General features: G+C 42.8%; 2 protein-coding genes across 3 annotated transcripts; one reads left to right on the top strand and one right to left on the bottom strand.

The window, feature by feature from the left end:
* Positions 1 to 5,006: 5,006 nt before the first annotated feature.
* On the bottom strand, positions 5,007 to 12,358 carry LOC110487930 (syntaxin-6). 2 transcript variants are annotated; one of them, XM_090187524.1, is made up of 8 exons: positions 12,148 to 12,358; positions 11,486 to 11,654; positions 11,207 to 11,302; positions 10,887 to 10,949; positions 10,476 to 10,604; positions 9,128 to 9,234; positions 8,524 to 8,618; positions 5,007 to 8,346 (listed from the first exon to the last, which is right to left on the bottom strand). In XM_090187524.1, exons 1-8 carry the CDS (start codon positions 12,180 to 12,182, stop codon positions 8,339 to 8,341), a joined length of 702 nt encoding a protein of 233 aa, XP_090043650.1. In that variant the 5' UTR covers positions 12,183 to 12,358; the 3' UTR covers positions 5,007 to 8,338. The 2 variants fall into 2 exon arrangements, with proteins under 2 accessions (XP_090043650.1, XP_090043590.1); XM_090187464.1 differs by having other exon boundaries at positions 5,007 to 7,726.
* A 3,645-nt stretch (positions 12,359 to 16,003) lies between these two features.
* On the top strand, positions 16,004 to 18,641 carry LOC110487829 (immediate early response gene 5 protein). Its single transcript, XM_021559777.3, has one exon. It carries the CDS (start codon positions 17,171 to 17,173, stop codon positions 18,080 to 18,082), a length of 912 nt encoding a protein of 303 aa, XP_021415452.1. The 5' UTR covers positions 16,004 to 17,170; the 3' UTR covers positions 18,083 to 18,641.
* Positions 18,642 to 27,421: the final 8,780 nt, after the last annotated feature.

The following is a 27,421-nucleotide window of genomic DNA, read 5'->3' as shown; positions in this document are numbered from 1 at the left end:
GTTCCGTTTGCTCTCTAAGACAAGGTTTAACTTCTCGTTCTTGGTACTTCATATTACCAAAACATTACCTCATCCAATGGCATATATCAATTGTCAATTCTATGTACTCCCATCTCAAATACAACCCACCCCTAGACAAGCTCCCTGAGAGGAGTGAGCCTCTAGGTCATATAGACCTATCCTGACCTCTCCCCTCTCTGGGCCCTAAGTGACTTTCCCACATAAGCATATTTATGAAAGTAGATAAAACATCTTATTTATCAATGTTACCTAACTAATTCTGATTCTGCTACGACAGCATCTCAAAAGTGATACAATTGAAGCAAGCCTAACAGTTGTTAGAGAAGACACTGGGCAGTCTCTTCGAGTCCAAGATGCTAATTTTGCTCAGCCAGCCTCATGGAGTGAATGGAACTATAGGAAAGCATCATAAAGTTTTGGACTTGGACTAGTCATAAAAATAGTATTGGATGTGAATTGAAGCACTAAGGGGATAAAGAAGTACACCATATACTGTATACAAAAGTATGTGGATACCCCTTAAAATTTGTGGATTCGGCTAGTTCAGCCACACCCATCGCTGATAGGTGTATAAAATCGAGCACACAGCCATTCAATCTCCATAGACAAACATTGGCAGTAGAATGGCCTTATTGAAGAGCTCAGTGAATTTCAACGTGGCACCGTCATAGGATGCCACTTTTCCAACAAGTCAGTTCATCAAATTTCTGCCCGGGTAGAGCTGCCCGGTCGACTGTAAGTGCTGTGTGAAGTGGAAACGTCTAGGATCAACAACGGCTCAGCCGCAAAGTGGTAGTCCACACAAGCTCACAGAACAGGACCGTTGAGTGCTGAAGAGCATAGCGTGTAAAAATCGTCTGTCCTCCTTTGCAACACTCAGTACCGAGTTCCAAATTGCCTCTGGAAGCAACATCAAGACAAGAACTGTTCGTCTTGACCTTCATGAAATGGGTTTCCATGGCCAAGTAGCCGCACACATGCCTAAGATCACCATGCACAATGCCAAGCGTCAGCTGGAGTGGTGTAAAGCTCGCCGCCATTGGACTCTGGAGCAGTGTAAACATTCTCTGGAGTGATGAATCACGCTTTACCATCTGGCAGTCCAACAGACAATTCTGGGTTTGGCCGATGGCAGGAGAATGCTACCTGCCCCAATGCATAGTGCCAACTGTAAAGTTTGGTGGAGGAGGAATAATGGTCTGGGGCTGTTTTTCATAGTTTGGGCTAGGCCCCTTAGTTCCAGCGAAGGGAAATCTTAACGCTATAGCATGCAATTACATTCTAGATGATTCTGTGCTTCCAACTTTGTAGCAGTTTGGGGAAGGCCCTTTCCTGTTTCAGCATGACAATGCCCCTGTGCACAAAGCAAGGTCCATACAGAAATGGTCTGTCGGATCTAAGGCACGAGGCGTCACTACAGACCCAGGTTCAACTACATTTTGTCAATTGCAATAGTAATAACAAACTTGTAAATGACTATTTCATTGTGTTACTAATTCTTTGAACTCTTGTGTGTTCTATCCTAGACTGTTCTTATCTAACATCACTACAAAACCTTCCATTTTGTTTGACTGTTTTCCTCGGTCCACATGGATTAACACTCACTATATCCATGCCAACTTGATTGTACTGAAGGATCCTCCACTTTCTTCTTTGCTTGTCTATTTGCCAAACAAATAATAATTTTTTGTTGACATTTTGCCATATAAATGTGCTGTACCCAAATAGGATTAAGTTCCTCTATTGATCAGAAAGGTACTCACAGTGACTGAACCCCTCTTATTTTAGCCTGGTCCCAGATCTGTTTATGCTGTCTTGCCAACACCTATGGTCATTGTCACATCTGATGTGAGACCAGGCTATCTAATCATCTCTCTTTTATTAGGTTATTCCCGGTTGGTAGTCTTGGATCTGAATTCTGGGTTAATCTGTCAATGTACAAAGTCCTTTCCAATGCTGCTGATTTGTTAATGTCATTACAATAATGCACTGTACACAAAGCAATAACTTCCTAAGTGTCTGGTTGATTGTCTGAAGAAAGGCATTTGAAAACCATGTCAAACCATTGGGTTGTAGAGACAACGATGAGAAACGAGATCAGAGAAGTTGATGTCAGACCCATTGGGAAAATGCATAGTCAATTATTTTTGACATTTCAACAGTAAATACACGGTACTAGAGGTCATTACATGGGTGACTGACGATAGGAAAGCACTGAAAGTATCAACACGTGAGGAGTCATTTGACGTCTTCACCAGTATTAAAGTGTACAAAGAACAGACTTTTCACTGTCACGCAATATGTATTTTGATTTATTTATATCTATGGTCCAAATAAAACATTGTGTACTACTTGTTCTTTCATACCTTGCATTGGAATTGCTTGTCATTCAATATTGTCCTCTCCATTATTCAAATTATACACCCTGATTGTGTCCTCCTCAATGCAAATTATGTCAGCTTCACTTCAATAACAAGAAGCACCTACACAGTATCTACCGATGTCAACCAGCTGTATGGGTCATCTTTCACCACTTGAGTCAATGGCCTCTGACTTTCAGCAATAGAGGTGAAAGAGGGATGAATTTGGGAAGAGGGGACCGTTGTGTAGAGTTGACTAGCCAGGGCCTCAGGTGGTCTGGAGAAAGGGAGACCGACGGGGGAGTGTGATCAATATCCTTCCCCCCCATATCCCCCTGGTAACATGAAGGTTGGTATATCACCACCAACACACCCCGCAAGACCTCTTTAACTATAGAGGTGTCTCAGGCAGATGATTTGGTGGAGAACAATCAAAGTAGATCAAATAGATGAATGTATACACTCTTGTGATTCATTGTCCATTTAGAATTCAGCAAAGGAATCACTTCCACTGTCCTTCTCTTGTATACCAATACTCACAATGTCTGTGCCCTAAACACTTCACCCCCACCATGCATTACAAAGCTACTGACACCAGCTGTCTAGAGGGGCTGGGTGAACCCCCTCCTTCCTCTCCTCTCTATGGGGGCGTGTGCTTAGCTGGCCCCTCTATTCATCTTTTGTGGAACAAGAGGGGAGCTGGGAACCTGCCACATGCACCTGCGCCCCACCAAGTACACCACCAACCCCCTAGCCGGGTGCTCCTGCACACACACAAACACATGTACACACTGCCAGGCACCACAGGAGGCTACTGAGGGGAGGAAGGCTCATAATAATGACTAGAACAGAGCAAATGGCATCAAACACCTGGAACCATGTGTTTGATACCATTCCACTTACTCGGCTCCAGCCGTTACCACCAGTCCATCCTCCCCAATTATGGTTCCACCAACCTCCTGGACCAGGCACATTTGAACACACGCACACATACAGTAATTTCTCTCTTCTTTTATATGGAGATTTGCACATTATATCAGTGCCTTCCAAACATCCCCTCATAGCAGTCTCCATCTCTTCCTGGATCCTAGGAAGCTCTTTGCCCTTAGTGGTACAAGCTGCAATCTAGTGGTAAAAATAACACTGTCATTGCTATCAGACAATGTCAGGAGGACAAACTTAGTGTCAGCGTTATGTTATACTTCTCTGGCTTCCTGTAAACCATTGTCTTTTCACAGATACGGAGTGCTGTATTCAGGGGTGAGCGCTGCGTGTGAGTGGGGTACCCAGGTGTGGATGACTAATAATTTCCTCTCCGGACAAAGGAAAAACGTGGGAGGGCGGGCAAACATGAGAGGAGAGGGCCACCTGTCAAGTGGCCTGGGTTCAACCACTGCTCAGTGATGTTCAATAAGAAGTGCTCTGCTCCCTTCTGGCTGTCTGGATCAATAGATGACGTCTGAAACTGCCACCAACGGCCCAGCTGGCCCCGCTGACATTAACCCAGTCTCCCCTTTTCCTCTTAGAACCTTCCCAACATCCAATGAATGTACAAAACATTAGGAATACCTTCTTAAAAATGAGTCACACCCCCTGTTAAGCGTGAAAAACCCAGCAGCGGTGCAGGTCTTGACACACTCAAACCGGTGCACCTGGCACCGACTACAACATCCTGTTCAAAAGGCACTCTTTTGTATTGTCCATTCACCCTCTGATTGGTACAAATACACAATCCATGTCTCAGGGCTTAATAATATATTTTTAACCAGTCTCCCCCCTTTCATCTACACCGATATGGATATAACAGGTGACATCAATAATGGATCACTGCTTTCACCTGGTCAGTCTATGGCATGGAAAGAGCAGGTGTAATGTTTTGTACACTCATTGTACATCCTAGGACAATTCCATGGAACCAAATGGACGAGGCTCGTGATCAGTACAACGTAGAACATCTAGAAATGAGGATTTGACTAATCAGGAAGAATAACAACCCTGAGTAGGAGCAAGGTCCCCATAACCAATAATACAGGGCCAGATAACTGATCATCCCTCTACATGGATAGGAACAGAGAAGGGTATTCTTTTTTTAAATTTTTACCCCTTTTTCTCCCCAATTTCGTGGTATCCAATTGTTGTAGTAACTACTATCTTGTCTCATCACTACAACTCCCGTACGGGCTCGGGAGAGACGAAGGTTGAAAGTCATGCGTCCTCCGATACACAACCCAACCAAGCCGCACTGCTTCTTAACACAGCGCGCATCCAACCCGGAAGCCAGCCGCACCAATGTGTCGAAGGAAACACCGTGCACCTGGCCAACTTGGTTAGCGCACACTGCGCCCAGCCCGCCACAGGAGTCGCTGGTGCGCGATGAGACAAGGACACCCCTACCGACCAAGCCCTCCCTAACCCGGGCGATGCTAGGCCAATTGTGCGTCGCCCCACGGACCTCCCGGTCGCGGCCGGTTACGACAGAGCCTGGGCGCAGAGAAGGGTATTCTGATCCTAAATCTGCGGCTAGTATTGGTTTCCATCAAGAGCTGTAGACCCTTCTAAAAACACAGGAGAATTAGGCAAATTGAGCACATCATTCATATGTTATTGAAATGAGCTGAAACATAGTGAATCTTCGCAGCATCCTGCGCGCTGTTTTATTTTCAGGATAGAGCACAGCCATGATACGATGACATGAGGTCAAAGTTCAAGGGTAAAAAGCATTTTTATACACTCCAGACGCATGACTACACAAACAAGAGGAACACCAGACATCTGTATATGATGACGAGATCATGCTTATGTCTCTGCCCTAAAAATGGCAGTCGTTGTCCCAAAGGCGGGCGACAAGCTTAAATCAGCTTTTGGCGAGTGAAACCTCTCGCTTCGCCTCCTCCTCTCTGGGAACACAGTTGTTTCACCCAATCAAACACTAATCATGACTTCCAATGTCATGGACTGTACCCATTCTCCACAAACAGTACTATTTATTATCACATACACCAAATAGGTCTCATCCACCTATCACCAGTGACTTTGCTGTGCATTAAGTACAGTATTTAATACTAAGGGTACTTTGTATCGTAATACAGCATCACAATTACTTGCAACTTCAATAAATGCAAAATTGTGACTGACAAGTGATTTTGAGATGGTACATCATTGTCTGGGTCATTCTCATGCTTTCAAAATATCCATAATCTGAAATGCCAATATTTTCAACCAAGTCACACCCTTTCTACCAGATATAACACTGCTGAAAATGTGTGGACGCTTAAAAGAGACCATTTGAAAAAGAAAACAAAGAAATGTTAGTAAATGTTTTCTACCTAATGATGTCATATACACTATAAATGCAATACTGTATTCCTATTACAGTAAACTTGTGTTAACTAACAGTCATGAAATAATAAATAAACAAATAAAAACAATTGACATACAATATTTCTTTCTAACTTCATAAAACCTTTGAAAGAAGACTGTGGAGTGTTTTCAGAACTCAGATTTGATCACTAGTGTCCATTATATTTCATATAGTAGTACCATCACATGATCATTCTGGTGTATTGCATTATTTAACTGTCTTGATTTACTGTCACTTGTGGATTGAGGTGGTACAACCTAAAATACAGTCAATTAATGTATTACGTTCATATCAAGTCCTCAAATGAGTTGAGGCCTATTCAAATCAAACTGTTACCAGGTTTCCACGATAACTAACATAACAGTATCATTCTCCTTGAACTGTATAGGAACACACAGAGCAGATTCATTCAACCCTCAATTTACGATTTATCCTGGAACCCAAGGTAGGGGTGAGGTACAGGGAAGCAAGATCAAAATGAAGTTTCCAGCCCTAGCATAACATAGAGCATCAGCCTACTACAGTATCAGCAAACAGCACTGGCTATGCAGATCTCTGTTCTCAGTCTGTCTTATTGCAACACCCAGGGCTGTATTCATTAAGCACCAAACAGAAGAAAGCTGACTGAAATTAAACATTACTTGTCTGTGGCAAAATGTTTTGCTACAGAGTACCCTAATGAATACGACCCAGGCATGACAGTCAGATGATTTCCCCCATTAATCATTATTACAACAGGGTTCCTGTAACACTGATAAACCACAACACAGGTCAGGCTTCTCAATTAGCGTTTTTTTTTTTTTTTAACACAAGCCTTTGGTATAAAGGCCTTGTAAAAACCACATAACCACATTCCTAAACAAATGCATGACCCTTAGTCGCTGAGATAAACAACCTTAGATCTGTTGACATGCTAGATTCAAGTACACCTGGGGGTGTGTCACACACTGTTCATAAGCATGTAGTCTTTAGAATGACCCTCATGGTGAAATGTTGTCGGACTGCAAGATACCAAACATATAGACATGTGGTAGAAGGACTTCTAGATCATGCCACTTTACGTACAAGATAAGACTGCTCACGTTAGACACATCAATTCAGGATTGAGCCCTGTTCCAGATGTCTATGGATATGCTCCACTACGTTCAGTACTGCAGGCAGCGACTTGATCTTGCAGGCGAGTGTTAAACACCTGTTGATCGTGTATAAGCCTACACCCCAAAATACATATAGTACAAAAAGAAAGAACATAGATTAAGAAAAATATATAATAACACATTAAGTTGAACCATTTTAGTGTGGTTAGTGATTTGTATACCCGCTTAGCAATATGTATTATTTTCCTTGTTAGGGAACTCCAGTATTTTGTTTAAATTAAGATTATATATACAGTTTAATATATACATATAAACGTTTTATGCCAACAGTGCATCAGGTAGCCGTAGGGTTTTTTCCAGCGAGAAACGATAGACAAGCCCCTTTCAATAAAAACACTAACGATTAGATAAGCGGAGTGGAGTCTTCTTCATACATTATTCTCTGAATATTAACACTAAAATGTCACAAGGAGTACGCAACGACCCTGGTTACACCCTGGTTTACCTCAAATGGGTTTCCGGAAAATATTTTGAGGCCTAGTATTCACATAGGGCCAAATCCTACATAGAGATGCCAAGGAAGGTTTAAGTTTAGTGCTAAAATGACAACTGAGAATGTTGCTTGAGCAGAAACTTGCACCAGCTACGGAAGAATCGCTGTATATTCAGCAGTATGTAGTAAAAAGAGGGTTGGGGTAGATAGCCATTTCCCTATGTCAATGGAAACCTTGATGTTTTCCCAAGCCCCATGTAAAGTCCATCCCTATGGTCAAACGGAGACAGGGGTGTTGTTGTGGTGGTGGACGGTCATCATAGGATTAAGAGGAGCATGACGACCACAAACAGAATGGCCAGTAGAATGCCAATAGCACACCACTGTCGGCGGTCTGCAAGAGAAGGGAAGAGAGAAAGAGAGGAGGATGAACTGTATCAAACAACGTGAGGAGCAATTGATCTGCAGTTTTTTTTTTTATGTAAAAATAAATAAATAACACAATTATTTCAGACATATTAAGGCATGAAAGGTCCAAATACATACAATTGTGAGGAATTTATGTTCTATGAAGGCTATCATGTCTTTCGACCTGAAACAATCATATTTTAAAGTTGCAACTGGAGTGGCATGTTGCAAAGGGGGGGAAAAAATAGCAGGGGAATAATACTATATAAAACCCTAAGAACATTGTCTAGGGGCCGGGGGGAAAGTACCGGCAGGCACATTGTCTAGGGGCTGGGGGGAAAGAACCGGCAGGATATCCTGACAAAAAAACGGCCAGATTTCATTTGACTCCCTGTCTCCTGAGTTCTTCCTGTTGTAAGCTTCCTGAGGGTGTTTCCTTATAAGGTGGTGCAACCATTTGATGGGGTGTGGGGGGGTACTTTTCCTTCCTCTCCAGCCGTGACCCTTTATGACTCCAGGTCGTCTGGCACAGACATTCCCTTCAACAGGAAGCCACTCTCAAGTAAAGCATATATCATATTTAATGACCATCCATACATCAGTGACCTGGACATATTAAAGAACATCAAAAGACATCAACAATAATACATTACTGCCACCTCGGTAACCTCTGTAAGTGGCAGACTTTGAACATTTGCGGTAGTAGAGATGGCTTCTAAACTTTGAAGTGTATTCTTCCTCAAGGTAGAAAGTGGTGAATAAAAATAATGTTGTATTACTCACCGGTGGTCATGTTGGAGACCTTGGCCAGCTTCTTCATGACATTGTCTAGTCTGGAGTGGGTACCTTCCATCTCATTGGAGAAGTCATCCAGCATCCTGCAAGAGAGAAGAGATGCTGCATTGTAGATACCAGGAAAGATATATACCTGTATTGACAAAACGTCTCAGAGTAGGAGTGCTGATCTAGGATCAGGTCCCCCCTCTACATATAATATTATTCATGATCATCTAAAAGTCAAAACTGATCTTAAAGATGGACTCCTTAATGGTGAAACTACTACGTCCATTTGCGAATATTACAACAAATAAAGTTATTGCAAACAAGAAAACAGTGTATTCCCTCAGACATCACTGCACAACGATAGAACAGCAAAAAATGGACTGACATTTTTTACCATGTTGGCAACGCTCCTTACCCATGCTTCGTCAATAAAACAAAATCAAAACAACGGCGGTGGGACGGACAGTGACGCCGTTTCCCTACTGTGAATTCCATCTTTAAATCAGCACTCCTAGTCAGACACGCTTGGTACATACAGCACCTGATTATCTTTGCAGACCTGAAACCCTGTTATTGATTATTGTTGATGTGGCTGTGTACGTACACGGTCTGTTCATCCAGCTCCATACCAATCCTCTCAGACATGTTCTTCAGCACCCCGATGGTCCCAGACACCAGTTCCAGCTGGTCATCCTGCTGCTCTGCCATGAGCTGACACACACACGCATGCAAACATACACGCATGCACACACACACAGGCACACACGCAGGCAAACACGCACGCAGGGACACACACACACACAGGTCAATGCCGATGTCTTATGTCAACATCATTAAGTTTGCTGACGACAACAGTGGTAGGCCTGATCACCGACAAAGATGACAGTCTATAGGGAGGAGGTCAGAGGTGCCAGGACAACAACCTCTCCCTCAATGTGAGCAAGACAAAGGAGCTGATCGTGGACAACAGGAAAAGGAGTGTCGAAACAGGCCCCCATTAACATTGAGGGGGCTGTAGTGGAGCGGGTCGAGAGTTTCAAGTTCCTTGGTGTCCACATCACCAACAAACTATTATGGTCCAAACACACCAAAACAGTCGTGAAGAGGGCACGACAACACCTTTTCCCCCTCAGGAGACTGAAAAGATTCATGAGTCCCCAGATCCTCAAAGTTCTACAGCTGCACTTTAGAGAGCATCCTGACCAGTTGCATCACTGCCTGGTGTGGCAACTACTCGGCATCTGACCGTAAGGCGCTACAAAGGGTAGTGCATCTTCTTGCCATCCAGGACCTATATAAATAGGCGGTGGCAGAGGAAGGCCCAAATTGTTTCTAAGACTCCAGTCACCCAAGTCATAGACTGTTCTCTCTGCTACCGCATGGCAAGCGGCACCGGAGCACCAAGTCTTGGTCCAAAAGGCTCCCTAACAGCTTCTACCACCAAGCCATAAGACAGCTGAACAATTGGCCACCCCGACTATTTACATTGACCCCCCCCCCCCCCTCTCTCTTTGTTTTTACACTGCTGCTACTCGCTGTTTATTATCTATGCAGTCACTTCACCCCTACCTTCATGTACAAATGACCTTGTCTAACCTGTACCCCCCGCACATTGACTCGGGAACCAGTACCCCCTGTACATAGCCTCATTACTGTTATTTTATTGTGTAACTTTTATTTTAATTTACTTTAGTAAATATTTTCTTAACTCAATTTTTTGAACTACATTGATGGTTAAAGGCTTGTAAGTAAGCATTTCACGGTAAGGTCTACATCTGAAGTATTCGGTGCATGTGCCAATTTTTTTCATTTGATTTCACACAAAGCAACTGATGAGGAAAAATTATTCCTTTGCCAAAACAATGTCATATCCAGCACATAGTAAGTACAGCAATCAGCAATAGTCGATATCAAACTCATAAGAATGAGTGAGACATTTCTATTAACTATACCTGCTGCTGGGTTTGCTGCTCATCAATGAACATGGAGTTGGCCGTACGTAGCTCTTGGTCCAGACGAGTGTATTTGTCAGGTCCTGGTTGCCAGATTGGGCCTTGAGACCCACTGTTCCCTAACAGAGCCTGGTGGAGGAGTAGAGTAGAAATTATTACACATGAGATCTGCTGAAGTATGGTTGCTCAACTACAATGGTGAGGAGTCGTCTTCTGTGCAAGGATCCAGCCAATACAAATGGCACTTATTCTCTGACCAATGTTAATGGAGGATGTTTGCAGTGTCAACGAACCAACAAAGCTTTAAAATGTGTGCTATATGTTTGACAAGTGCATTCCATCATACTGCACCATTACATGCAAATAGTTCAGTAAGATGTTAGTCCAATAGTTATACAGAGCTACACACACCTGTCTATTTTTCTTGTCTGACATGGCTAAGGCTGTTGGACTGGACATGTGGTCTTTCATTTCCTGAAATAGAAAACAGCAAAGAAATTAATACAAATATAATAATAAAGGCATACACCGGCCATCATATCGTTAATGGCTATTACAAAACACAACCACTCTAATTAGGGGTCCTTTTTTAATTTTGACCTTTAGCACAGAAGGTGCAGGAACCCGATTATTCTAAGTGTTACTGCTGCTTGCAGTCATATTTTTGTGTGATGGTTACTTCAAGTTCAACTGGATTCCTTCCAAGCCCATGTGCCTCAGGCCTGACTCACCTTAACAGTTTGTCTAGTGCTTGTGATGAAGCCTTTCCGTTTGGTCAGCTCCACTGTGTCCAGATTGAACTTCTTAGGGTTTGATTCAACAATACTTGCATTCACTGTTAAGGAATAGCCTATTCAACACTAACATGCACCAAAGACATGACAATCCATTATGTGTTATTCTCTATGAAGACTGAACTCTACTACAATTGGAGGAAGTACTGTATTTATTTTGATAAACCAATATATGTGCAAGTTAAACTAATTTACATTTTATGTTGGAAGGATATTGATGGTCTCATCGAGATCCTCCAGGTCCCATTCGATGGACCGCAGACTGTTTCTCAACTCATTGGTGGTCCAGTCCACCTCCTCCTTGGAAGTACCACTGGGATCCTGTAGCAGCTCGCTCCATCTCTGGTACAGCCCTTGGGAAGTGTTCACCGCCTTCTGGACCTCACTGGAGATTAGGAGAGTCAATAATAAAGTACATGTATCTATCTATATATCTAGTTACATCACATAGAAATGCAATAGTGTGTATATCAAAGGTAGCTGGCAAGACATAACATTAGTCACAGTGGCATATTAACATAGCCACACATACAACATAATTAATACAGCTACTGATATTTATGTCTTTAACAAATCATACATTGTACAGTAGCTAACAAGCTAAACGTTGTTTACTGCGACAGCGAGTTACCCGTTAGCTAAACATGCTAGTTATAGCTATAATGCTAGCTGTATATCCAACCCGTTTAGACAAATGCCACAAAATGCTATCGTATGCCTCTCATCATTGTGACAATGGCTGTCAAATACGAATGCAATTTCATAGACGGATGAATTCAACAAATCCCATTTGTTACAAGCTAGTTAGCTAGCGTTAGCCGTCAGGCTTGATGGGATACAATATAACGTTAGCTACGGTGGCTGGCTTAGCTATTTACCATTTGACGACGAAAAACGGATCTTCCATAGACATTTTTGCTCAATAATTTACTGCAATACTAATGTTTCAAATTCGTACCCCCTTGAGAGGCATGCATGACCTGTTGTTGGTCTTACACCAACTAAACAAGAGGTTCTGTTTACATGCGTGCATCCGACAGAAAACGTTTCAAAGTTTCCATGACCCCACAAATTTGCTTCCGGTTCGAAGGTCCGTGTATTATTTGGTGACTGGTTTCTGAAATATTTAGATATGCAATGTGAACAACCAGAAGTATTTATCTTTAAAGCTATCTAATCATCAGTCGTTACACGTAGGCCTAGATAAGAAACAACCTTCAGCAGGTAGAGGGCCATCAACCGAAGGGTCACTGGTTAGTATCCCAGGTAATGGGATAATCTGGTGGGGCACTGGTAATTTAAGGGTGCTATACTGAACAAAAATATTAACGCAACATGTAAAGTGTTGGTCCCATGTTTCATGGGCTGAAATAAAAGATCCCAGAAATGTTCCATACACACAAAAAGCTTATTTCTCTCAAATTTTGAGCACAAATTTGTTTACATCCCTGTTAGTGAGCATTTCTCCTGGGGACAATAAAAGGCCACTCCAAAATGTGCTGTTTTGTCACACAACACAATATCACAGATGTCTCAAGTTTTGAGGGATTGTACAATTGGCATGCTGACTGCAGGAATGTCCAAAAGAGCTGTTGCCAGCCCAAGATCAAGCCAGCCTAGGACCTCCACATCTGGCTTATTCACCTGTGGGAGTGCTGAGAAGTATTTCTGTCTGTGATAAAAACCATTTGTGGTGAAAAACTCATTCTGATTGGCTGAGCTTGGCTCCCCAGTGGGTGGGCCTATGCCCTCCCAGGCCCACCCATGGCTGCACCCCTGACCATTCATGTGAAATACGTAGATTAGGGACAATTTTTTTTATTTCAATTGACGGATTTCCTTATGTGAACTGTAACTCAGTAAAATCTTTGAAATTGTTGCATGTTGTGTTTATTTTTGTTCAGTATATCTCCAGACATGCACTTGAGCAAGGCGCTGAACCCATATAACTTCTCCAGCTACAACTGCTTCACCTGCACATAAAGAGGCTGTACGGACATTTAGATGATTGTTTCAATCAAACATTTTGGCTTGTGTTTTGCCTTGATGGTCACATTATGATATAACATCAATCAATTTCTTAACTCATAAAACCATACAATCCATTGTTGCGGGAAGTAGTTTGGGCTGGGAGTGCTGCTTTTTATTCGCAGATGGGGGTGGGGTGGGGAACAATGGCGTCAGTTCAGCTAAACCTAGGGTATGGCAAAGTGGGTTGGGTAGAAATACACCCACCAGTTTACTGTACTTCTACACAACTAAAAAAACTCTAAAATGTAATTTGGACAACAGCAAAAACAAACAAAAGTCCTCAGAGAGATGTACATGTTTATTAAAACGTCACACCATGGTAAGCGTACACAAAACATAGACATTATTTTAAGTGTTTCTAAAATCCCCTATGGGAAATGAATGGTGGAAAAACTATTGGAACCATTTTGACTGCTAGGTTTTATGGGTATTATGACACCTTCACTGTGTGGCGCTATAGGATCCCAGGTTTTTAGTCATCATCTTGGGAATGGGTGCATCTCCATTATTTTCTTATTTCCTCCTGTCCTCTTTCCCCATCTCCTTATTAAAACGCATTGGAGGAGGTCTCAGATTCCTCTCAGAACGTCTACAAGAAAACTATTTGAAAAGGAGGTGATAGAGGATGCAAGAAACATTTAGGGTCACCCCTCATTTACTAACAACATTTGTTTTCTAATTGGCTCAAGGCTGAAAGGAATCACTGCAGATAAATTCTACATGTTGATTTGGGGAGGTTGGTCACTGCTCTACAAGACAGTATGGTGGTCCCCCAAACACACCATGGGGACCGCAGGTAATGGTTTGCCACTGACTGTTTTTAGAACTTAAACCCCTACACCTGCTTCAGCCACACCTGTGTGGTTACTGATTGGATCCACTATTTTAAGGGAAGTGTTTGACTGAGAGCATTATTTTGCTCATTCGGTGTCTTTGAGATCAACTACTGCAGTTTGCGACTCCAGACTAACTGATCTAAACACGTTCTTTGACCGCTTTGAGGATAACACAGTGCCACTGACGTGGCCAGCTTCCAAGGACTGTGGGCTCTCCTTCTCCGTGGAGGACGTGAGTAAAACATATTCAATCTCTCCCTATCCCAGTCTGCCGTCCCCACATGCTTCAAGATGGCCACCATTGTTCCTGTACCCAAGACTGCAAAGGTAAGTGAACTAAATGACTATCGCCCCGTAGCACTCACTTCTGTCATCATGAAGTGCTTTGAGAGACTAGTCAAGGATCATATCACCCCCACCTTACCTGTCACCCAAGACCCATTTCAATTTGCTTACCGCCCCAATAGGTCCACAGCCGATGCAATCACCATCACACTGCACACTGCCCTATCCCATCTGGACAAGAGGAATACCTATGTAAGAATGGTGTTCATTGACTTTAGCTCAGTATTCAACACCATAGTACCTTCCAAGCTCATCATTAAGCTCAAGGCCCTGGGTCTGAACCCTGCCCTGTGCAATTGGGTTCTGGATTACCTGCGGGTCCAGCCCCAGGTGGTGAAGGTAGGAAACATCATCTCCACTTCGGTGATCCTCAACAGTGGGGCCCCACAAAGGGTTCGTGCTCAGCCCCCTCCTGTACTTCCTGTTCACCCATGACTGCGTGGCCATGCACGCTTCCAACTCAACCACTAAGTTTTCAGACGACACAACAGTAATAGGCTTGATTACCAACAACGAGGAGACAGCCTACAGGGAAGAGGTGAGGACTCTGGGGGTGTGGTGTCTGGAAAATAACCTCTCACTCAACGTCAACAAGTTCCTCGGCGTAAATATCACTGACAAACTGAAATGGTCCACCCACACAGACAGTGTGGTGAAGAAGGCGCAAACTAAAATCCTCACAAACTTTTACAGATGCACAATTGAGAGCATCCTGACGGTCTGTATCACCGCCAGGTAAGGAAACTGCACCATGCACAACCGCAGGGCTCTCTCTCAGGGTCAGTACAGGTGCATCAAAGCTAGGCCCGAGATACTGAAAAATAGATTCTATCTCAAGGCTATCAGACTGTTAAATATCCATCACTAGCACAGAGAGGCTGCTGCCTACATACGGACTTGAAATCATTGGCCACTTTTATAAATGGAACACTAGTCACTTTAATAATGTTTACATATCTTGCATTACTCCTCTCATATGTATATGCTGTATTCTATTTTATACTATATATTGCATCCTAGTCTATGCCGCTCTGAAATTGCTCATCCATATATTTATATATTTTTATTCCATTCCTTTACTTAGATTTGCGTGTATTAGGTATTTGTTGTGAAATTGTTAGATATTACTTGTTAGATATTGCTGCACTGTCGGAACTAGAAGCACAAGCATTTCGCTATACTCCCAATAACATCTGCTGAACATGTGTATGTGACCTAAATCACAAAATAGAGAGGTGAGGAGTGATATATGCCAATTGGGAATCAGTGGGATGATTAGGTGGCCATGCTTGAAAAGGGCCAGGTTGGGAATTTGGCTCATTATCATTTGAGGATCAGTCAGTTTACTGACTGCAGTAGTCGATCTCAAACTCGAGCACAGTCTGAAAGGGGGCCTTTGTGTTCAATATGTGTGATTAAAAAGCATTAATACAAATAAACAATCCTTAATCAATTAGATAATTATTCAACATGCCAAAATGGGGAAATCCTTCTTTAAAGTAGGCCGGTTTCATGCTTTTTTTTTTTTTTTAAACACAAACATCATGCAAATTATGACCCACACAATGACTTGACAAATCATCACATTTTTACTGAGCTATAGGCTCAAGAAGGGCTCCCGAGGGGCACAGCGGTCTAAGGCACTGCATCTCAGTGCCTGAGGCGTCACTACGCCCCTCATCCCACATACCTAACAGTCTCATGAAACAAAACACCACTACCCCTCCCCCTTCTAACGGTTCCATTCTACAGCGTTAAGCCATTGCCAAGACGCAGCACAAAAGCATCATGTGACCTGGTTGAAAAAAAAGTCCAAGCATTACATCAGCCCAGGAAGTCAGCCATCAAAATAAAATATACATACTCTGAAAGGGGACACGGGCATTAGACCAGAAAACAACTGTGTGGATTAGTGTTTTTGTTCTAGCTAAAAGACTCGACTAAGATTTTGGTTGGAGAGAATACAGTGAGGGGAAATCTAAACTTATTTCTGGTGTTAATGGTATGATAACTGGAAACATTTAGGACTAGGGTAAAATAGCCTATATTAATCGATAGCATATATAAATGTTATGTAATTATACAATACACACATTCTTATTGTGAAATGTACATGAGTAGCCTACAGTATAATAAGCTATAGTTTATCTGCACTTTTTTTTTTAGATAGCAATTCCCACCAGTGTTTTAAACCTGTGCTTACGTCTTTAAATCACTCTCCCACGTGTGTATTCAAATTGTATTTCTCTTTTTAGAGCATGCCCATTGGTCCATATGAATTTGGCGGTGCGGAATTCGTAGGGATGGTAAAGACGACATGTGTTTTCATTGGACGGCGTGGTTATTACGTTAGGGTATAAAGTAGTGTTAAAACTAGAAACAGTTCCATTCTTCTCGATGTTCCGCTATTGATTAGCCTTTAATTTCTTAGACCCATACACTCATTTGCTTCAGCACATAGAAACGACGAAGCACATCTTGCGTTTATCAAATGTCTGTTTCTAAAACAAACAAGCAGTTACGTCACTTTAGAGAATTCAGTACCATTTGGAAGCAATTAGTCGCTACGGTATAGGACAAACAACTCCGTCGGGGATTTGAGGATTAGGCTACTTTTAACCATTTGTGTTTCCACAAGAACTGAAACACGAGAGACTTTGATTTTTCTTAACAACCTCAGTGTTTAATCATGGAGTATAAAGTTGAGGCGCATCGGATTATGAGTATTTCACTGGGGAAGATTTACAACTCCAGGGTTCAACGTGGTGGGATCAAACTACACAAAAATCTACTGGTCTCCCTGGTTCTACGTAGTGCCCGGCAAGTATACCTTCGTGACTACTACGGCGGGATATGCCTGAGTGCTCAGCAAGCAAGAGAGTGGTGTGAGGGAGAGTACATGGACTCAGAACAAGACAAATTGGTCCCCGGATCGACAGAGAGCCTGCCTGAATCAGACGGGCAAAGTGAAGTGGCCGTGGACAAGCAGGAGCCCGGCAATGTGGTCGAATCCCACGCGGCACTGGACGTTGAATCTGAAGCGAGTGGTGAGCAAGATCACGCCGAAAATGGAGTTTTGGATTTAGGATGCAGCGAGCTGAAAACACCGGAAGAGAGCCTAGAGGCTAGTCCTACATGTGAGGTCTCCAATGTTGTTACTACTATCTCATCCAACTGTATTAGTGGTCCCCCTCCGAGTAATCCAAAACAGGCTGCTGAGACGCCGAACGGCTGCCAGACGGACGACGGTGAATCAGTGGAGGAAAATTTGCACGAGCCCATAGTGCCCCATACTTGCACTAACAGGAAACGGAGTGCCGAAGACTCTGAACTCACAGACTCCCTGCCGAAAAAAACGAAAGTAATGTCCTCAACTCTAATTTCTAAAAACGACGAAAAGAAAGTGGACACCGAAGAAATGGACACCAGCAATGTCTCGAGTTTGATAACAATATTCGGTTCCAGTTTTTCTGGACTCTTGAGTAGTGAAGACGGAGCGCAGCCCGATTCCGAGGCAGAGGACAGTGACTCAGGACAAATCTGTTGTGATCAAATGTTAAAAAACCTCAACCCTTGGAGTACTGCAATTGTCGCTTTTTAAACATTGAAACTGTGGTTTTGACCTCTTGGGGATATGAATAAAGCTGGAACATGAAGCAAAGTTCCACCAACTACCCCCACAAACACGTGGTGGACTGAGTACCTAGTAAATTTGGAGTTCCCCAAACATCAGAATGAAAGTAGGCCTACTGTAGTAGCTATTTACATGGAACATCTATTGAAATAATGTTCGAGAGGTGCTTTAGGAAGTGATAAAAATGTTACCGATGGGCTCTTGATAGTCAACACTTTGAAACGTGCTTCTACACTATTCGTCTACATTGTAACGTACCAAAAGCGCCATGTATCAATTCATGAAATGTAACGTTATCCTTTTTAACGTGGATAAAATTATGGGACTGAATGTGACTCAATGCTAACGCAATCTGTTGTGAATTTGCTGGTCACTACAGTGTCTTTGTTTTATAAAGACTTGTACATTTGTAATAGTGTGCCTGTAAATACTGTTTTCCTATGTCCTACTCAATCTATGTATTTTGGTATCTGCCATGGATTATGATAATTGCGTGATGCTCACGTATTAAAACATTGTCTAACAATTCACTTTTCTGTGCTCTTTTCATGGGGGTTGGTTTGTACATAATGCAGCAAGTGTTGCTACGCGGACAGTGTCGTGTCACCTAGTAGAGGTTGGTGGCCAAATGTGAGCAGTAGGATACCATTTGTACTGTAGACAACTTCACAGTATTTATGATACATTATCATATGCAGGTGTATTGTGACCCTTCAAGTATTATAAAATTAACCAAACAATTCCAGTCATTTAAACATACATTGCTATTAAAGAGATTTTATGTATTTCTCAAAGCAAGTTAAAGCATGGTTAAATAAGCCCAACTACTGATCATCAGTAAATTAGGCTGTCATTGTAAATAAGAATTTGTTCTTAACTGACTTGCCTAGTTAAATAAAAGTGACTAGCTCAAATTCTTTCCACAGGGAAGCCCAGATGTCAACTCAATAAACCTACAGGAGAACTGTTTTCATAAACTCACTACAGTACTGTACACTTGGGGGCGTGACCATAGACTCAGTCTAAAATGAATGTGCAACATGGTACTATTAAAGGATAAAACCCTTATATCCCTGTAACATCTCAATGAATACAACATGGTACTATTAAAGGATAAAACCCTTATATCCCTGTAACATCTCAATGAATACAACATGGTACTATTAAAGGATAAAACCCTTATATCCCTGTAACATCTCAATGAATACAACATGGTACTATTAAGGAACAGGGTGCAGGTGTGTTATGGATATCCAAACATATTTCAAATAAAAATCTATTCGTCACACAGTTTCCAGCATGTATAAAAGGTGCAGCGAAGTGCCAATATGCTAGCTCCCTCAACAATCCAATACATTTATCAATAATAATATTATTGTCATATTTCCAACACCAAATTGATCCAATGCAACGTGGGCTTAAGAGATGTAACCTCCTGTGTCCACATTCTTTCACACGGACACTGGGTATTAATAGCCGGCGCTCCCTGGAGATCCAGCAGAAGGATCTGGGCTAGGCAGGCTAACACAAGGCGGTCCCAGGACAAGGGCTCTTACCAGTCAGCTGGCCATGCATGCAGCAGAACACAAACAGAGAGAGAAAGGGAGGCGGAGAGCAGTGTACTTGGATGTGCAGGGGTTTTGTTCCAGCCCATTGCTACTGTACCACACCAGACTCAACAAATCCTCAAGCCCTTGATCAGTTGAATTAGGTGTCTTAGTGCTGGGCTGGAACAAAAGCTTGCACACCCTGTGGATCCACAGGGCAAGACTTGAAGAACACCGGAATAAAGATTATTTCATAAATGTGTAGTTTATTTGCCAATGGCATACATTGGCTTGATTACATTGGCTTAATAAGATGGTAGAAATTTGAAAAGAGTTAGGTACAGTATTGTAATTTGCATCACCTTGCATCACCTTCAGGAAAAGTAGTGCAAGTGTTTGCATGTGTGAAAGAGAGACGGAGCGAGTAGGCATGTAGGATCTCTACAGGTGTGGGAATTATTTTCTTTTCTGTTTATGTTTCATGACTAATCTGCATGTGTTGTGATTACTAAGTACTCATCCTCTCTCCACTCCCTGTATTGGGACAGAGAGAAGAATGGCTGCATACATGTGAGTACATGCCTGGCTCCTTCCAAGCTAAACGCATGCAGCTGTCCGACCCATCACACTCTTAAACTCATTGGCCCCACTTCCAGAATTCCAGATCCCTGGAAAAAGACAGAGGGAGTGAAAGGGAGAGAGGAGAGAAGTGAGTTACAAAACACTTTCCTGCTGAGCAAGTGTGTGTGTGTGTGTGTGTGTGTGTGTGTGTGTGTGTGTGTGTGTGTGTGTGTGTGTGTGTGTGTGTGTGTGTGTGTGTGAGAGAGATTGTAATGTACAGGCTGAGCTTGAGGAATTTAAGGGAAATGTTGGTTTGATTAAAAGCATTTATTGAGATACTGAGCTAATGCCACAGTAGGCCCAGTGCCAACGAGCAGGATCTGCAACCAAACTTTTAGTGTGAGTGAGAGGGCTGGTGAAAAAGAACGCCACAAACTTTACCCTGGTCCTTCTACATTCTTACAATGAGAATAGCCTACATATTATTTAGGAACATATTTGATACTGTAATAGCTACCTCCTTTTACAAAGGCATTGTAACAGAAATACACACATATAAAATCAAAGTTTACTGGTCGTAAAGACAGATTTGTAGGCATTATAGCAGGTGCAGCAAAATGCTCATGTTACTAGCTTCAACAGTGAAATATAATGTCTCGCAAATACAATACAAACACACAAATATAAAACATTTTATCCTGACTGCAAAGTAACCAAATATCTGCAGGCTATAACATACAGTAGAGTAGGAATAGCATGTGAAGATCGATGGGCTTTGACCCCTGACATGTTGGGTTAGAGGTCACAGTCCCTCTGTGTCTTCTTCTCTCGAGTTCATTTGAAACCTCTCCAGAGCAGCAGCCAAACAGCCAATCACCTACCCTGAAACATGTCCAGGCAAGCTATGCTACAATAAACCCTTTGTCATCAGGAAATGAGGAAAGCCAACAAAGTCCAGAGTCTAGATTCTCTCAGCAAGATGAGAATCTCTTATTAAAAAAGCCTAAATACAAATACTGCCTGCATGTCTATTTCAACCTTAATGGTTATTTGCAAATAACTATATTTCCTTGTTTACTAAGTTCGCTTCATTCACTGTGTTTGACAAATTAAAAGCTCACCTGATACTCAAATCAAGTCACATTTTATTTCTCACATGCGCCGAATACAACAGGTATTACAGTGAAATGCTTACTTACAAGCCCTTAACCAAAATGCTTTAAGAAGTTTTAAGAAAGATAAATGTTAAGTAAAAAATAGAAAATAACAAATAAAAGTAACAAATAATTAAACAGCAGCAGTAAAATATCAATAGCGAGGCTATATACAGAGGGTACCGGTACAGAGTCAATGTGTGGGGGCACCAGTTAGTCGAGGTAATTGAGGTAATATGTACATGTAGGTAGAGTTAAAGGGACTATGTATAGATAATATACAGAAAGTAGCAGCAGCGTAAAAGAGGGATCTGGGAAGCTCTTTGATTAGCTGTTCAGGAATCTTATGGCTTGGGGTTAGAAGCTGTTAAGAAACCTGTTGGCTTAGTCTTGGCACTCTGGTATCGCTTGTACCAGAGCGCCAAGAGACTTGTCTTCCTCTAACACTGCCTGGCAAAGAAGTCCTGGATGGAAGGAAGCCCGAGGGATATACTGGGCCGTAAGCACTACCCTCTGTAGTGCCTTGCGGTCGGAGGCCGAGCAGTTGCCATACCAGGCGGTGATGCAACTGGTCAGGATGCTCTCGATGGTGCAGCTGTAGAACCTTTTGAGGATCTGAGGACCCATGCTGAATCTTTTCAGTCTCCTGAGGGGGAATAGGTTTTGTGCCCTCTTCACGACTGCCTTAGTGTGTTTGGACCATGATAGTTTGTTGGTGATGTGGACACCAAGGAACTTGAAGCTCTCAACCTGCTCCACTACAGCCCTGGCGATGAGAATGGGGGCGTGCTCGGTCATCCTTTTCCTGTAGTCCACAATCATCTCCTTTGTCTTGATTACGTTGATGGAGAGGTTGTTGTCCTTGCACCACATGGCCAGGTCTCTGACCTCCTCCCTATAGGCTGTCTCATCGTTATCGGTGATCAGACCACTTTTGTGTCATCGGCGAACTTGATGATGATGTTGGAGTTGTGCCTGGCCATGCAGCCATGAGTGAACAGGGAGTACAGGAGGGACTGAGCACGCACCCCTGAGGGGCTCCCGTGTTGAGGATCAGCGTGGCGGATATGTCATTACCTTCCCTTACCACCTGGGAGCGGCCCGCCAGGAAATCCAGGATCTAGTTGCAGAGGGAGGTCCTTAGCTTAGTGATGAGCTCTGAGGGCACTATGGTGTTGAACGCTGAGCTGTAGTCAATGATAGCATTCTCACATAGGTGTTCCTTTTGTCTAGGTGGGAAAGGGCAGTGTTGAGTGCAATAGAGATTGCATCATCTGTGGATCTGTTGGGGCAGTATGCAAATTGGAGTGGGTCTAGGGTTTCTGGGATGATGGTGTTGATGTGAGCCATGATCAGCCTTTCAAAAGCACTTCATGGCTACAGACGTGGTCATTTAGGCAGGTTACCTTAGTTTTCTTGGGCACAGGGACTATGGTTGTCTGCTTGAAATGTGTTGGTATTACAGACTCAGGTTGAAAATGTCAGTGAAGACACTTGCCAGTTGGTCATCGCGTACTCAGAGCACACGTCCTGGTAATCGGTCTGGCCCTGCGGCCTTGTGGATGTTGGCCTGTTTAAATGTCTTACTCACATCGGCTACGGAGAGCGTGATCACACAGTCATCCGGAACAGCTGATGCTCTCATGCATGTTTCAGTGTTACTTGCCTCAAAGCGAGCATAGAAGTAATTTAGCTAGTCTGGTAGGCTCGTGTCACTGGGCAGCTTGTGGCTGTGCTTCCCTTTGTAGTCTGTAATAGTTTGCAAGCCCTGCAACATCCGACGAGCGTCAGAGCCGGTGTAGTAAGATTCAATCTTAGTCCTGCATTGACGCTTTGCTTGCTTGATGGTTCTTCAATATTGCCTGTAATCCATGGCTTCTGGTTGGGGTATGTACCTACGGTTACTGTGAGGTCGACGTCATCGAAGCACTTATTGATGAAGCCAGTGACTGATGTGGTGTACTCCTCAATGCCATCGGAAGAATCCCGGAACATATTACAGTCTGTGCTAGCTAAACAGTCCTGTAGCTTAGCATCTGCTTCATCTGACCTCTTTCTTATTGACCGAATCACTGGTGCATCCTGCTTTAGTTTTTGCTTGTAAGCAGGAATCAGGAGGACAGAATTATGGTCAGATTTGCCAAATGGAGGGCGAGAGAGAGCTTTGTATGAGTCTCTGTGTGTGGAGTAAAGGTTGTCTAGAGTTTATTTTCCCTTTGGTTGCACATTTAACATGCTGATAGAAATGAGGTAAAACGGATTTAAATTTCCCTGCATTAAACTCCCCGGCCACTAGGAGCGCGATCTCTGGATGAGCATTTTCCTGTTTGCTTATGGCCATATACAGCTCGTTGAGAATGGTCTTAGTGCCAGCAACGGTTTGTGGTGGTAAATAGACAGCTACGAATATAGATGAAAACTGTCTTGGTAAATAGTGTGGTCTACAGCTTATCATGAGATACTCTACCTCAGGCGAGCAAAACCTTGAGACTTCCTTAGATTTTGTGCACCAGCTGTTGTTTACAAATATACATAGACCACCACCCCTTGTCTTACTAGAGGCTGCTGGTCTATCCTGCCGAAAAAGCGTAAAACACTCCAGTTGTATGTTATTCATACCGTTGTTCAGCCAGGACTCGATGAAACATAAGATGTTACAGTTTTTAATTTCCCATTGGTAGGATATACGTGATCGTTGTTTGTCTATTTTATTTTCCATTGATTGCACGTTGGCTAAAGGACCAATAGTAAAGGGAGATTACTCGCTCGGAGTCTAATCCTTTCAAGGCACCCCGATCTTCGTCCCCGATATCTCTGTCTCTTTCTTCTGCGAATGATGGGGATGAGGGCCTTGTCAGGCATCTGAAGTAAATCCTTCCCATCCGACTCGTTGAAGAAAAAGTATTCCTCCAGTACGGGGTGAGTAATCGCTGTTCTGATGTCCAGAAGCTCTTTTCGGTCATAACACACGGTGGCAGAAACATTATGTACAAAATAAGTTACAAATAACGCGGAAAAAAACACACACAATAGCACAATTGGTTAGGAGATCGTAAAACGGCAGCCATCTCCTCCGGCTCCATTATCTTCATGCATCTTATTCCAACACAAACCCTTGAGATTGACACACACACACACACATAGAAGAAGAAATTCCTCCTCTTTTCAAAGCTCAATGGTATCATTGTCCAATTAAAACAGTGCTGTGTGTGCTGGAATGGGCAAAAACCTATCAAAGCTTTCCAAAACACAACCAACACAGCATTCTGAGAATACTCTCCCACAAGCTGCAGAGTTCTAGAAATACCAGCAATAAACCAGTTCCTCCAAATACAACCACAATCTTATCTCTGTTTACAGTTGATCTGTATTATCAGCCTATAGTATGTTAATGATCTCACATTTAGTACCAGCATAATCTCTGATATTTTTACTAGGTATTAAAAGTCAAATAGTAAAAGTCAGACACAAGCTGTCAGGTATACGATAAAGCTATGCATCCACTCCCTTTGGGTCATCACAAAGACAACTCTGCCGTTCCTCCTTTTGTTATAAAAGAAGAGAAAGAGCCTCCTCAATTTGGCCCCTCCATTCACGGCTATGTGACCCCCATTAGAGGCCAGACAAGCCGAGGTCTTTGTTTATCTTGGGAACTGGTGGAGGAGAGGGTATGGGAGGGGGTGTCAGGGTGGGGTAAAAATGGGATCGGTGACGGGGGAGGGGTATCCTGGGAAAAATGCCAGTGTGGGATCAGTGTCAGGGTTGGGCTTCCTGAATCGGCGGCAGTCAGAGGGAGAGGGGAAAGAAAAGAGGGGTGGTGGGAGGGGGTGTTGTTTGGCTGGCAGGCTGCAGGATGTCCTCATGAATAGATACGACCAAATATATGTGTGTGTTGTTGGTATATAAATACATATAGTATATATACACACAGACATTGGTGTCACAAACACCCATACAGTGTGAAGAAAGCCAAGGCGAAGAGTTCCTTTTGAACGAAAGCACACAAACACACTCCAAACCTGTCTAACCCCCATGAAAAGCCCATGAAACGCACTCATTCATGGCAAGCCGTAAGTACAGTGTCTTGGCTGCATGTTCTGTTCTCTGTCTACCACGGTCTCAGGGGAGGAGGTTAGCATCTCAGGTTTCCTGTTAAAGAGGAACTCCTCAAGTCCGTGTCTGGCCCCGCTTTCTCCACAAGCAGCGACATGTTCAGAGACAGACAAAAATAAAGAGAAAAGGAGAAAGAGAAGAGGGAGAGAGCATGGTGAAGGACATGACAGAGGGAGACAAACGAGAGACCCTACATTTTATTTTTTGGGGGGTGGGAGTGTGGATATGTGGGTTGTCAGGATAAGCAGATCTGTCCTCATGGAGGTGTAGAAACAACTGGCAGGTCAGACAGACCCGGCCCTCGGCATTCCCAGACTGGGTTCACAGAGTTTGCCCCTCAAATAGAAACAACAACTGTTTGTCTTTGTTTGGACACACATTTGCTCCCTAACTGACTTAACATACATAAACATAGCTAATGAAAGTGCAGCATCACTTAAAGTTTATGAACCTTGATAAGATACAGTATACATCAGCAACATAAACACTCAAACAGACAGACATATATCACAAGCCTGCAATATCTGGGTGGTTGAAAGGTTAGTTAAAAAAAAACTTGAAGTTTTATTGTCACATACATAGGATACGCTCTCACCACTAAGCTACCTGCTGCCACAGTAGTAGAATGTTTGCCTTCTGGCCATTTTGAACCCGGCTTTGGATGCCAGATGCTAGTGGTGAAAGTGGAGGACCGTCTAAGACCACAGAACTGGAGTGATATTCTGTTTCTATGACTGGGACAATCCCTCTCCGTGAATCTCCACCTTTCTGGATCGATTTATACTCATTATTTACTTATTCATTTACTTAATATTTAGTTTTGGTCCCTGGATAGTTGTTACTTATTCGAGTCATTATTTATTTGGTAAATAAAATATTCCCAAACATAAAAGAACACATTAGAGATGACTAAAAGCCTTGTCAGTTTCACATTGGAAGAACAGTGATTGTTGATATAAGAATGTAAATGAGTATTTGTATTGCTTATTAACTTATTTTTGTACTGCTTGTGGACTGCTAATATATTGCTTATGTAATGTTTATGTACTGCTTATGAAGATGTATCAAGCAATAATGACGCGTCTTGCAGCATTATCCAAACTATCCATTATCGTAACAAGCCTGCTTTGTACAGTCGCCTTATCATCTCTAGTTATAGCATCAGTCTTGTACTGGATTGCTTCACATTGTTGGTGTACATTCTCTGTGACTCAACACAGATCCCCTGTCGAGATTACATAGTTGACCTTTGGAGCGAGAGGCAGAGGTCAGAGAGGGTGTGTCATTCCCATGTGCTATTCCCGCATCTAAAGTCTAAGCTACCGATAGGGGTCAAAGGTTACATAAGGTTTTTACTATCTGTCTCGTGTCTTGCTCTCATGATGAGGAACAATAGCAACCGGTTTCCTGCGAGAGCATCCAAGTCGCTGTGTTAAAACAGAGGGGGGATCATTCAAGGTTGGCCCGGCTGTTTGTAGCTTGGTGAATGAAGTGTTGTAGAGCTGAAGTGTTGCTAAGGAGACATAACAAGCCGCGAGCGGGAGGGAGGGAGAACAGAGTGGCCTAGTAACGAATGGCAGCAGCTGTCCTGTCAACAAACAGAGGTGGTCACTTTTCAAATGCTGTACATACCTCTCTACCGCTCACACATTCAGAAGTGTTTTTCCGTCTGCAAAAATAATTTGTGTAATTTATTATATGAGAGGAGTTTGACGCATGCATGCACACTCGTGCATATGCAAGCGCGCACACATCATTTGTGTCATTTATGTAAGAGGAGTATGCCACACATTGTCAATGCAGTAAAAAGAATGTCTTACTAAATAATGCTAAAATATACACATTGACACTATATCAAACATTCCGTCTTCAGTCATTGTCCAGCCTGCTCTAGAAGCCCACATTGTTCTTCGGTTTAGCTCCTCTCTCTT

This window comes from Oncorhynchus mykiss, chromosome 1 (assembly GCF_057628025.1).
Source record: "Oncorhynchus mykiss isolate SJ-2025 chromosome 1, ASM5762802v1, whole genome shotgun sequence".
Taxonomy (NCBI): Eukaryota; Metazoa; Chordata; class Actinopteri; order Salmoniformes; family Salmonidae; genus Oncorhynchus; species Oncorhynchus mykiss.
This window is presented reverse-complemented; position numbering and strand designations above follow the sequence as displayed.

Coding starts and splice junctions, on each gene's coding strand:
- LOC110487930 (XM_090187464.1), bottom strand. CDS start 12,182: ATGTCTATGGAAGATCCGTTTTTCGTCGTCAAATG. Junction 10,605..10,886: donor CAGACAAGAAAAATAGACAG/GTGTGTGTAGCT, acceptor CTCCTCCACCAG/GCTCTGTTAGGGAACAGTGG. Junction 8,619..9,127: donor GAGCTGGATGAACAGACCGT/GTACGTACACAG, acceptor TCTCTCTTGCAG/GATGCTGGATGACTTCTCCA.
- LOC110487829 (XM_021559777.3), top strand. CDS start 17,171: ATGGAGTATAAAGTTGAGGCGCATCGGATTATGAGTATTTCACTGGGG.